General features: G+C 42.8%; 1 protein-coding gene across 1 annotated transcript in view; it reads left to right on the top strand.

The window, feature by feature from the left end:
- znf536 (zinc finger protein 536) overlaps positions 1–11,798 on the top strand; it is a gene marked incomplete at its 5' end in the record, with an annotated part of 82,546 nt that extends 70,748 nt beyond the window's left edge. The window contains one exon of the mRNA XM_079737007.1: positions 8,679–11,798. Coding sequence (XP_079593133.1) covers positions 8,679–8,845 — 167 coding nt within the window. The 3' untranslated portion in view covers positions 8,846–11,798. The remainder of the gene's footprint in view (positions 1–8,678) is intronic.
- Positions 11,799–12,594: the final 796 nt, after the last annotated feature.

Consider the following 12,594-nt stretch of genomic DNA (forward strand, 5'->3'; position numbering starts at 1 on the left):
GTCTGATTCTCTCTCTCTCTCTCTCTCTCTCTCTCTCTCTCTCTCTCTCTCTCTCTCTCTCTCTCTCTCTCTATCCGTCTGTATCTTTCTTTCCTCCTTCTCCTCCTCTTGCAAAAAGACCCATCTCTCCGTCCCAGCTTGTATATCCATCCCTTGTATTGCCTCTTTGTCTGATTTTATGTGTGTGTCCTTTTGTTTTACCTGCTGTCTTCTAAAGAGAAATGCCTGTCATGGTGACAGTCTGGGTGCCTCCATAGGCTATTTCTCCCCTGCCTGTGTCTTGGCGTCTACATCTGGACAGCCATATTAATGGCCCGTCAGTCTTCATTGCAGTAAATATCTCTCTCTCTCTCTCTCTCTCTCTCGCTCCCCCTCTCCCTCCCTCCCTCCCTCCCTCCCTCCCTCCCTCCCTCTCTCTCTCTCCCTCCCTCCCTCTCGCTCTCTCTCTCTCTCTCCCTCCCTCCCTCACTCTCTCTCTCTCCCTCCATCCCTCCCCCACTCCCTCCCTCCCTCCCTCTCTCTCTCTCTCTCCCTCCATCCCTCCCACCCTCCCTCCCTCTCTCTCTCTCTCTCTCCCTATCTGTCTCTCCTGGGTTGTTAGCAGAGCAGAGGTAACGGTGGTGCTTCACTATCCAGTTCATAAAAAGCCCCTCCACCTGCTCCCCCCTCTCCCGACCCGGTGGCGTATTTTTCTTTTTCTCCAACTCCAGAATCACTTCCTTGGCGTGACAGATCCATTCTCGGTGGGCCAACGTCGGATGCCTTTCCCTGTTTATCTTCTTTCCACATTTCCACTATCTCCATTGCTCGCTCTTTTTTTAAGTCTCTTTTCTGTACACATATGAACACGTGTGCCTTCATGCATGTGCGAATGTATGTGCGTTTGTGTTTGCATTTGTGTGTGTGTGTGTGTGTTTGTGTGTTTAAGTGTGTGTGGAAGCAAGTCTCCCGCCGAAACGGCAATAGAAACAGCGGCAGCAGCAGCAGCAGCAGCCGAAGCGAATTAGCGAACGCGTCTCTTCCTCCGCGGCAGCGGTGCTAGCGACACCGTAAGCTCCAGGGAGGGTGCGGCAGGCGCGGCAGGCGCGGCGGCTTACAGCTTAGCGCCGACAGTTTACACAACAGCTCGCTGCCTACGGCCTCCACCTTTACGTTCCCCCGGCGCCATGCCGCCGCGCGCTGTTGTTCCCCACGTTTTTCTTTTTGCCGCCATAAAGAGTCAACCGGTGGAGAGTGCAAACGAAAAAAGTCCTGGGAGAGTGTTCGCGTAGGTCCTTTCGCAGGTCTTTGTGTCTGTGTAAGCCGTTAAACAACAACTCGATTATTTGTGTATTGGTCTCCTGTAGCAGACGTCAGAATCCTGAGATATACGTATGCTGTGGTGGCCGTGAGGGCAGGTGGGGAACACTGTATGCTCCACCACAGGGTCGTCTCTGTATGTCCATTTGAGATATAGGGAGAGAGAGATAGAGAGAGAAAGGGATAGAGAGAGCGAGACAGGGTTAGACACGGGGATAGAAAGAGAGACAGAGACTGAGATAGAGATAGGGAAAAGGAGAGAGAAGGCTTGAGTAAAGATATGTTTGATTGCCCAAAGTCATGGCAATGAAATGTCAAAAAAAGAGTACATCATAACAGAAGTAAATCAAAAGAGTATTTGAATAAGCTTGATCCATTGGCAGAGTACTGGTGGCTCTAGAGCAGAGAGATGACCTCAGCTTTTCCTCAGGAGCCCCTCTACCAAAGCTCTGTTTGGGACCTGACTGAGGGGCTGCAGTCTGTGTTGGGGAGGGGAGGAGGGAGAGTGTGTCAGGGATGTTGACAACCAGGGAACTCAAGCTTAATGTGTCAGAAGAAAATAAATGATGCAATGTCACGCGTGATGTTTGTGAGTGCAAGCATGAGGCAAGCACACACACACACGTTTAAACAATACATACTACACACACACACACACACACACACAAACACACACATGTATGTAGGATACACACCACTCACACAAACACACAATAAACACACACACATATATACAATACCAACTACACACTAACTAACACACACACACACACACACACACACACACACTCCAACAAAGGCACACACAAATACTCAATACACAGATACACAGAAATCAATGCATTACTTTAGCCCTTTAAAGCAGACTAAATCACGGTCTTTCAAACATACCGAGGGAGGGGGGGCGGAGACAACAACTTTTTTTTAACAAAACAACAGCCTTCATTTGCCCTTGTTAGCGCTGAGGCACATGGGTAATCTGGGAGCTTAGCAATTTCTCTTTTTTCTATCTCGCTCTCTTTTACATTAGACCTAATCTTTTTTTTCTCTCTCTTTTTTTTATTCAAAGCACAGTGTGTCACAAGTATTTAAGACATGGCCCTCCTTTCACTGTGCATTCCAACACCATTATGTTACATTGTCGCTGGATAAAAAGCCTGCATTATGTCCTAGTTCCCTTGCCGCCCCCTCGCCCAGTAAAGGGCAGAAGTGGTCCCAGTTTTTATCTGCTGAACGAATCAATCAGGATTATGTCAGCTGAAAAGAATCACAGACAACAGTCGCCAGGCACTGTCACTTGTCTGCATGTATTTATGGGTGTGTGTGTGCGTACAAGCCCACAAGCAGGGATCTGTGCGTGCGTGTGTGTTTGTGTGTGTGTGTGTGTGTGTGGTTTGACTGGTGCTTGTGCTTGAGCTTGTTTGTGTGTGTGTGTGTGTGTGTGTGTGTGTGTGTGTGTGTGTGTGTGTGTGTGTGTGTGTGTGTGTGTGTCAAGCTAAAGGCCCACATACACACATGTCAGCATAGCGGATGGGAGCTGTGGATGGAGAGCCAGTACTTGGAGGTCTTGAATGCGTCCCTCTGGTGACTGAGATGTCATTTGGGTATTAAAAAACCCAAAACAAAGCGAAGGATTTGCCTTTCTATTTTCCCCTCCTTTTTATCCTATTTCTGTGTTTGCCTTCTGTTCTGTAGGAGGATTGGAAGGGTGCTAATTATCATTTCAGCAGAAATGATTAAGGAGATCAAACGGGGGATCGAATGCCATTTCCTTCCATTACTGGGGGAGGGTTTGGAGTGGCTGTCAGGGCCCGGCAGTCCCAGGGCCTGTGGGAAAAAGTTCAATAATGAACCCCCCCAAAAGAAACCCAAAATGACCGGTACCAGGCAAACAAGGGAAGAAAGGAGGAGTGGTTAAATCGGAGGAGAAAGGAGAACTGTTTGGACGGCAATGAGAGAGAGAGAGAGAAGGAGGATGAGTGAATGGACAAATTGTTCAGAGAGACCTTGCGATTATCATTATGTTTGTGACTTTGCTTGTGGTTGTACTGTTTTTATCTTAAAAAATACACAAATCAAACTGCCTTAACAAAACCTCACAGCCCCATTTCTGAGATTTTCCATCTCATTACCTCAAATTGCGCCTGGTGACTCTTGCAACAGTTTCTACAGAGAAATCACGTGACCTGGAACTCATGGTGATGGTTCTGGGATGGTTCTGGTGTCTGGTACTGTGCTTTACCCTCACCACTCAGGTTTCTCTTCAGTGTTTGGCCTTTACAGAGCATAACCTCAAGGCAAAGGCGACCTACAACGTACCGGCTTTCTGCTCCCAGAACCAACAGTTCAAGAAGCACTTTTCGAGAAGTTTCCGCCAGAAGATGAAATAATACAAAAAAACTACAAGCGACTAAGTAGACATTAGCGATACTGATATTGTGCTATCTGGAAGGCAACAGATTAACACAAGCATGCAAAGAGGATGGGGCACATTTGCAGGGTTGATGGGGAAGGAGGAGGGGTTGGGTGTCACGATAAAGTGAGACGAAAAAGATTGAGCCGAAATGTCATGGAAGATGTGAGAGATGACCTCGTCGTTCATTGGCCATTAATGACCCTGCGGCTCTGAGCTTCATTTCCCTGTCATCAGAGACATTAAAAGTAAACAGATAAATAAATAAATATTGTTGAAATAAATAAAACAAATTGCAACTGGGGTCACATTTCCTTCTGTCTCTGACAGTCATTTTCCCCGGGATTGTATTTATGTATGTGTGTGTGTGTGTGTGTGTGTGTGTCTGCGTGCATGCATGTGTGTATGTATATGATGTGCGTGTGTGTGTGTCAGTGTGTGTGTGTGTGTGTGTGTGTGTGTGTATGTGACTATGTCTGTGTGTGTCTGTGTGTGTGTAGTATGGGGGAGAGAAAAAATAGGTAATAGATCAAGCACATTCCATTATTCTCTTATAAGATCATTAGCAAATATAATTAGATATGAAAGAAAGTAATTTGGAGAGAAGAGGGGGGAAAAGCGCTATCAGGCAGAGAAGACAGATTGTAGCATCACAGTGTTTGGGCTTAAATTGCTCAGTGGAGGTGTTATCTCGCCAACAATCTTTTAGCCTCAGAAATACTTTAGAGAGAGAGAGAGAGCGGGAAGGAGGGAGGGAGAGAGAGACGGAGAGTGAGGCAGAGGCATCGAGAGAGGGCACGTTTAATTCATTGTTCTGTTTTCGAACTCCGATCAACCTTTCTCGGGTTTTGAATTATTTTGGAATTTAGATTATTCTCTTTTTTACTTCCCGCTCTCTACTTTCTGCTTTGCACCGTCACTAGACTTTTCCTTGTCTGTGGGAGTTACAAAATCAATAGTTTATAAGAAGAAAAACAAGGGTGACATGAGACTTCACACACACACACACACTCGCCCGTACAAACACACAAACATACATAAATACACACAGGCATACACACACACACAGACGTTATCAGAGACAATAGAAGCCCGCCCCCTCTTTCTCTCTGTCTCCTTGTACATATTGCTCTAGTGTTTGTATTATATTGGTGGCTAAATAAAAAAAGAAAACGATAAAAAAACATCACCAGAAATAACATAATTTGTGTTGTTCCTTGTTGCTGCGTTACGCGCCACACGTCTTCGTTCATCTCTCTCTCTCTCTCTCTCTCTCTCTCTCGGTTTCCGTCACCTGCATTCTTTGCTAGCTCACCCGCCATCCGCCCCAGCAAAAAAACAGAAACAAGAGTTTCTGCATGTGTGTGTGTTTTGTTGTGCTCTTTGTGGCACCTTAGCACCACCACCGTCTGTTTGTCTAACAGGGATCTGAGCAGAGCAGCCAGGCACAGGAATTACAACAAGGCCGCTGTGCTGAACTACAAATTTGCTCCCTTTGCCTCTCTTCTTTCTGTGTATTTCTTTGAGGGATGGAAGAGGCGGGGCGGGGGCAGGGGGGGGTGAAGGGTGTGTGTGTGTGTGTGTGTGTGTGTGTGTGTGTGTTTGTGTGCGGAGGGAAGGGGGGGCTAGAAGGGGAAGGGTGCAGCAGGGGGATGTGGATTTTTCGACTCTTTTGTGCGAAATCACAGGGAAATGGTAACTATAAACATCCTGTATTCATTAAAACCGTCTAAAAATATGATTTTGCTTGTCTGTGTGTGTGTGTCTGTGTGTGTGTGTGTGTGTGTGTTTTATTTTCTTTGGAGGGGGGGGGGGGGTGGATGTATTCACTTTCTTGCCAGTCCCTCCCTGGAGTGTATCAACGGCCAAGCGTTAAGCCTTGTGCTGCTTATATTTACTGTATACATATTATATATATATATATATTTATATATATATATATATACTAGACAATATACAATAAGACGGGTAGTCCACAATGGAATGTCAAAAATTCCCGGTGACCTTCTGGTGGGATAATAAAGAGGTTATATCGGACACATCTCAGAGCATAGCCCTTCCATTACAGTTAACATGCACTTAATGATAGTACTTCTATAGCAAGTTCTCAGTGCTAAATCTATTCTGTATACCACTTTAGATTATATATAGTCTCTCTCGATGTAAGTGATGAAAAAACAATGGACATACTTTTGAAGACTTGCTGTCGACAGCAATGTGCGGGCCTATCTAGGGCAAACTCAGTTCAGCTTATAGAGAAACACGTATTATCTGAATAATGAATTCAGGGAAAACTACCTCAAACGTAAGTATGGTAAAGCATAAGACAGTCCCACATTCAACAAAATGCATATTTCTTTATTAATTCACACTTCACGCACACACACACACACACACACACACACACACACACACACACACACACACACACACACACACACACACACACACACACACACAACACACAAACACAAACACACACACACACAAACAAAATCACAGACTGCTGCTGATGTCAGGTGAGACCTTTGGGACTATCTCGGCATTTGTGGCTTGGCACAATCGCCCACCCACACACACACAAACACACACACACACACACAAACACACACGTCTCCCCCCCCCCACACACACACACACACACACACACACACACACACACACACAAACACACATATGGCATGGCAGGGCAGTCACCCTGACACATGTTTAGGGTATGGTGACAGGCCATTGTACCATCCTACATGCCATTTATCCATTCTGTTAAGCATGACACGTGTATTACCAGTGGATGGATCCTGGTGCTAAGTGTCCTCTCGCCATATGTTTTCTCTTCTCCAAGCCCTTCTCTCTGACAACCGCCCTAATTTACAACTGTCATACCGCCATTGTCCAGATGAGGGCGCGAGTATGCTGAATACAAATTCACACGCGCGGGTACTTCAGAGTTGCTTTATGCGAATAAAACCCACAGTTGCTATCTACGACTAAAAACGGTCAATAGGTTGATTTGTATCTTCTTTAAAACCATAGGACGACACCCTGCAGTAAACCGTTGTGTAGTACAGGTTAAAAAGAGGTAGGCTTAAGCGTTGCGTTCAAGGTGATAAATGAATGCCAAGCAGGTTCCCTGTGTCTGTGAGGTGCATCTGCTGTCTGCCCGGATGGGAAATTAAAAACGAGAGAGAGTGAAAGTTATGCTAAATCTATAAAGTTGGCCAGGAAATCTCTCCCACTTCGCAGCGGCAGTTGTTTGGGGAAAAGGAGTGCCATGCTTAAATAATAACATTCCAGGTGGCTTAGTTAATGAACAGTGAAAATCAAATATGGGCGCCTAATCTGGAGCTCGTTACAGAACTTTATTTTTTCAGGGAAGTCAAAGGCAGGTAGTGCCGTTTGGGGATATATAGATGAGTCACGTTTTAATGCTACCGGCAGACAAACTATGTTTAACCTTCATTTTTGATCTATTCTCTTAAATAATAATAACAACAATAATAGAAGACTTATGCCATTGACAATAATTGATCCAAAAAAAAGCATTCATTATGTTGTTGTTATCGACTTTATGCTTTACTGATTTTTATATTATTTTATTTGTAATTACAGATTTTACTTTCAGTCAAATGTTTGTAAAAAGCCAATTCGCAAAACCCTTCCGGTCCGTTAGCTAGTGTTAGTTTTTCACTGGCTTATTGTGCCATCTTGTGGCCACATTTCGATATGTCACTTCTCTTGCCTTGCTGAATGTATTTGAAATGTACATTGCAAGTGTAAGTGGTGGATGGGTCACCTCACTCTAAGCATCGATGGTAATTGAACAGCACAGACAGGGATGGTAGGTTGCGTTCATTAGGCATATTCCCAAAAACATAATTTGTCTGGAAATCGAAAAACTATATTTATAACACTATTGGCAATTTACCATTCCTTTGTGGCACTTCCCTTTCATACTATTTTTGTCCTTGCCTTGTATTAGTGCACGTCTCAAATGCAATGCTTTAATCTAGTTTTGGCAGATTCATAAGAACACTCTTAGTGGAACATGACACACAAACGCCTTTGATGGCACTATATTGCAAAATAATTTCCTCAGAAGTTTCAGAGGGAATGAAAATGTGCGTCGGGAACACTGGTTGTATTATTAAACGGCTTTTTGGTGGAGGGGAACGTAATTACAGATGAGCATTTCTTACTGTCTCACTGAGTCGTAAAACGTTTTTATTTTCCTTTTTATTGCAATTACTCTCTTCACTTCTCACTTACTCACTCTCAACACTTCAAAGCTGCTAAAAAACAAACACAGAATCTTTCATTTGAACGCTTTGAACGTTCCTAATGTGTTAATAAAAACGCTTATTGCAGACTTATCCGGGGAAGCATTTCATATAAATCATCAGTGTCCAGGGAGTTTTAATGGAAAACAAGAGCCTAGCTTTAAAACACTATTTATATCAATATATTACTATGTACAATATTACTAATGCAAATAACTCCTGATTATTCCACTCCTTCTTAGGGTCAAAATCCTACAGTGGGCCTATGTCATGAAAATACCCATGTGTACACATCTCATTACAATCGGTCAATTAATAACATGCTAATATGTACTATTCATTTGTGACAGAAATGAATCAATGCATCGGGACCCTGGGCTGTATGGTCCTTCTATTGTTCCTTCTAACAACGATGTGTCTATCAACACAAACGGGCAGTAGGCTACTATGATTAGACTGATAATTGAAATGTCCCATCTATATAATTTACAATAAAACAAACTGATTTCGCATTTGCTTTTCCAAGTACTTTTCACACTGGCTTCCTTAGTTTTATGTTTATTGTTAGTGCACATGATGCCTTTGTCATCGCGTGAGTGTACCATATCCTGTTGTGTTTTGGGTGTATGTGTGTGTGTGTTATGCTCGTTGGTGCTAATCATCCTCTTGTTTTCTGATTGGCTGTTTAGTTCATCTGTGGGCGGGAGAAGAGGACCAGAACATGCCCCATGACCCCGTGCTGTCCCTGGACCCCAGCCACCCTAACAACGACCTTAGCAGCCACGCTAACAACAACAACATCCGTAACCTAGGTGATCCCGAAGGTTTGGACGTCCGTGCTCTAAACAGGGACTAGATGAAACCTTCCACAGGATGATGATGATGATGATGACGACGACGATGATGATGACGATGATGACGATGATGCAGAAGACAACGGTGACGAAGGAAATGAAGATGATGAGCAGCAGATGTACAATGATGAAGGAACACACTATAGCAGAGACTTTATTTAAGTGGAAGAAAATGAAAAAAATATATACTATTGGCAGATTTAGGAGAAGTCTTGGACGTGTGAAGGAACATTTGGGATGGTTTGTCTCTTCTGGTGACACACGGGGTGACTTGTAACAAGGAACTATGGACACTAAACGCAGTGACAACACCCGCCACCCACCCACCCCCCTCGATAAACCTCCTTTGGTAGGAATGCCCCCTCTCTCTTCTTTATCTCTCTCTCTCCCTCTCACTCTCTCTCCGTTGTCTTTTCTCGGAAATGATGTTGTTTTTGTTTTGTTTTTTGATAAAGAAAAAAAACACTACCTGTCTAGCTAACTTGCCCTACATTCTCTTAAACATTCCTTGATCTATAACCTCGTTTTTATTTTGAATTACTTTTTTGTTTTCTTTCATTAGGACTTAACTGTAGTGCTAATCACCTCTCAAATACAGTTTTTTGCCTGTACAAAAAAAAAAAAACGAAAAGAAAAGAAAATGAAGACGTGGAAGAAGTGAAGTTTAACGGCATGGCCCATCAGACAAGCAATGCCCGAGATGCATTCAGCTGAAGAGTAACACAAAAAAAAAAAGCATCAAACCTCAAAGGCACGCTGTGTTGCTAGACTGTTGACAGAAGCCAAGCACACGTGACGGTCTGCCCGCAGTCACCTCATCCCTCCCCCCCTTTCTTGGCGCGTTCAACGGTCAACGGAGAAAGACGCACACCATATTGTTGCATCGCCGTGTATCATGGTAAATGTGGACGATAGCAGAAACCACGTGACTTTAGCATGGCGTCGTAACGACAATCGACCACAACGCATTGCCAGAAGAGAGAATATAGGCACGGTGCAACTACAGCCTTCCCTATCGGTCCCCACCCCCCCCCGAGTGATGGGGAAGTAGTGGGAGACAAGGGGTGCAGATGATGATGAAGATGATTTTGAAAAAGGTGTAGATAATTGTGGCAAAAAGAATGTCTTTAAACTGCCCTAAATGTTAACTATCCTTTCCCTCTGACCCCTCACCCACCTCAACGAGACCAACGACTGAAGAAGACCCCCCACCCACACCTCGCTTCTCCCTCTTTACTGTTTTGATTTTGTCATGTATGAGCAACACAATGTCTCAAGGTGCCCACTGTACATAGATACATACAGTACAGTATGACAATTGTTTTAGGGTGGATAACTCTTTTTTTTTTGTGTGTGTGTGTGAGGTGAAGCAAAAAAAAGAACAGCAGAGAGACTACAGTAGCTCAGCCGCATCGCGTTTCGGTTTGTCGTCTTCTAAAGACGGACAAGATGGCTACCGCTGTCTCTTGATCTATCTGCTGAGCCTCGACCACGCCCTCTGACATACCTACCGTTGGCCCCACCAGTCCCGTTGTCCCACGTGTTTGTAAAGATGACTAAAGAAGATGAAGAAAAAAAATAATAATGCCACCAGTAATTGTTGCACAGTGTTACTGACTACTGAAACATGGTTTGATGTATTTACTTTATGATGAAGAAAAAAAGAACAAAAAAAAAACCACAAGAAAAAAGACTGTGTATAGCCTTAGATACCTGACATTTGTTATGGCTTCTACCAAGCTATGTAGCTATGCTAGACAGTAGGAATTAGGGTTGGCTTTTATTTTGGATTTTATATTTTGTTTTCATTTTTTTTGTTTTTATATATGTATTGTACAATAATGCCTTCTCCATTTACTGAAAAAGACAGAAAAAAGACAATCTCATTTGCTGCAGACATATTTGCCCCAATATATATATAAATATACGTAGTCCACCAAGCATGGGGCACTTTCTCCCTGGTTTTACTTATTCTTGTTTTATTTTGTTTCAAAATTTTCGGGTTTATCAGAAGTATTTTGCACTGTGATAGTATTATAAATTCAACCCATACAGTACAAAAAACCCTAGCTAAACTAACTAACCTGAAGGTGTGTTTGTGTGTCCCTTGGCATTGTGAAATGTTTCTATGTAGTTCATTTTGTGAACCCAGAGAAGATTCTAATACGGTATGTACAGTGCAAATATAATAACCCCTTTTTTTTGTTTTGTTTTTGGTAAAAACAACCTCTATACTGTATGTGGCTTTGAAAAACCAACTAAAAAAAATTTAAGAACAACAACAAAAAAAAACATTGTTACCCAAATCCTGATTTTTGTATACACCAACCTTGTATGTGACTTGCGAAGCAGGGACACAGATGGCTTTGGCCTGGTGACTTATCCCAGCACTCAGATTACAATTTAAGGATGATATGGTAATGCACACAAACACACACAACTACAATCTTGCACTTACGCAAACACACACTAGACAAGCACACACACACACACACACACACACACACACACACACACACACACACACACACACACACTCACATACACAGGCACATAGACACACACGCACAGACACACATAGTACAGCCTCTAGTTTGTTTGTTTTTACTATCTCGACAAAAAAACAACATTGTTAAACCCTATTATAGTTTCACAATCACACAAAGAGAGGGGATTAAATAAAAAATACAAATAAAAAAATGAAACAATATAGACTGTCAGATATATGAATAGGAACACGTTTTGTGGGTTCAGCTGTACCAGAGCTGTTGTATCGAGATACAACAGTGCATTTGGTGATTAAGAAGGAGCCAATCATGTACCCTTGTGAGTGAGTGCGTGGACCAATCAGAAGACCGGCTCTGGATCCCTTGACTTTTGACCTACGGGTGATAATGGTAGCGCTGTGGAGTCTCCCGCCTCACCCTGATTCCCCCGACCCCTGGCTGTAATGAGCATTCCACTCCTCATGTTATGTACGGAAAAACCTGTCTTGTGAGCTCAACATTTTCTTTCCTCGTTTTGCTGTATCCTCCTGGCAGATGCTTCGTTTTGTAACTACTGAACTGTACTTATAATAAAAATAAAATGTATTCAAACTAAATGATGGACTGTCGACGAATGACTGCCCTTTTCTTTTCATTCATTGATTTCATTTATCTTTTTTTTTTACTGACGGTAGACATCTCAAATGATGAGTGTTAGCAGCATATCGTGTGTACATACATTTTTTAGAAAGCTTTAACAGAAGTTATTATCTATGAGTGAGTTCAATGCCAAAGCTCTCATGGACTGTGAAAATGATGAGTAATGCTGAAATGCTACCATGTATGACTTTATCTCTCAGACTTACTGCAGTGGTGAGTGCAGCAAGATTGAGTGTCCGTTTGGCTATGCAAACAAAGAATGAGGGATGTCCTGACTTAAAAAAAACAGGATAAAGAGGCAAAAATAATTTCTATCTTTGATGAAAACTTTAATAGATATTCTGTAATCTAGAGTGCCGTTGGACTTTGCCAAGGTGAACAATTTAGTTAATTATATATTATTTAACGAATGAAAATCTGCAAAAAATCTCCCCCAAAAAACATATTCACACTAGAAAAATCTTAATGGGCTGAAATCAACCTCCATAATGGGGAGATTTGAGATCATTTGAAGGGAGCACAAGACTTAAAGATTGCAGCTGGGGTGAAGTTACCAAAAATGTAAAAAGTATTTTTTTTACCAAGACTAAAAGACCGTTTATGTT

This window comes from Pollachius pollachius, assembly GCF_949987615.1.
Source record: "Pollachius pollachius genome assembly, chromosome: 5".
NCBI lineage: Eukaryota > Metazoa > Chordata > Actinopteri > Gadiformes > Gadidae > Pollachius > Pollachius pollachius.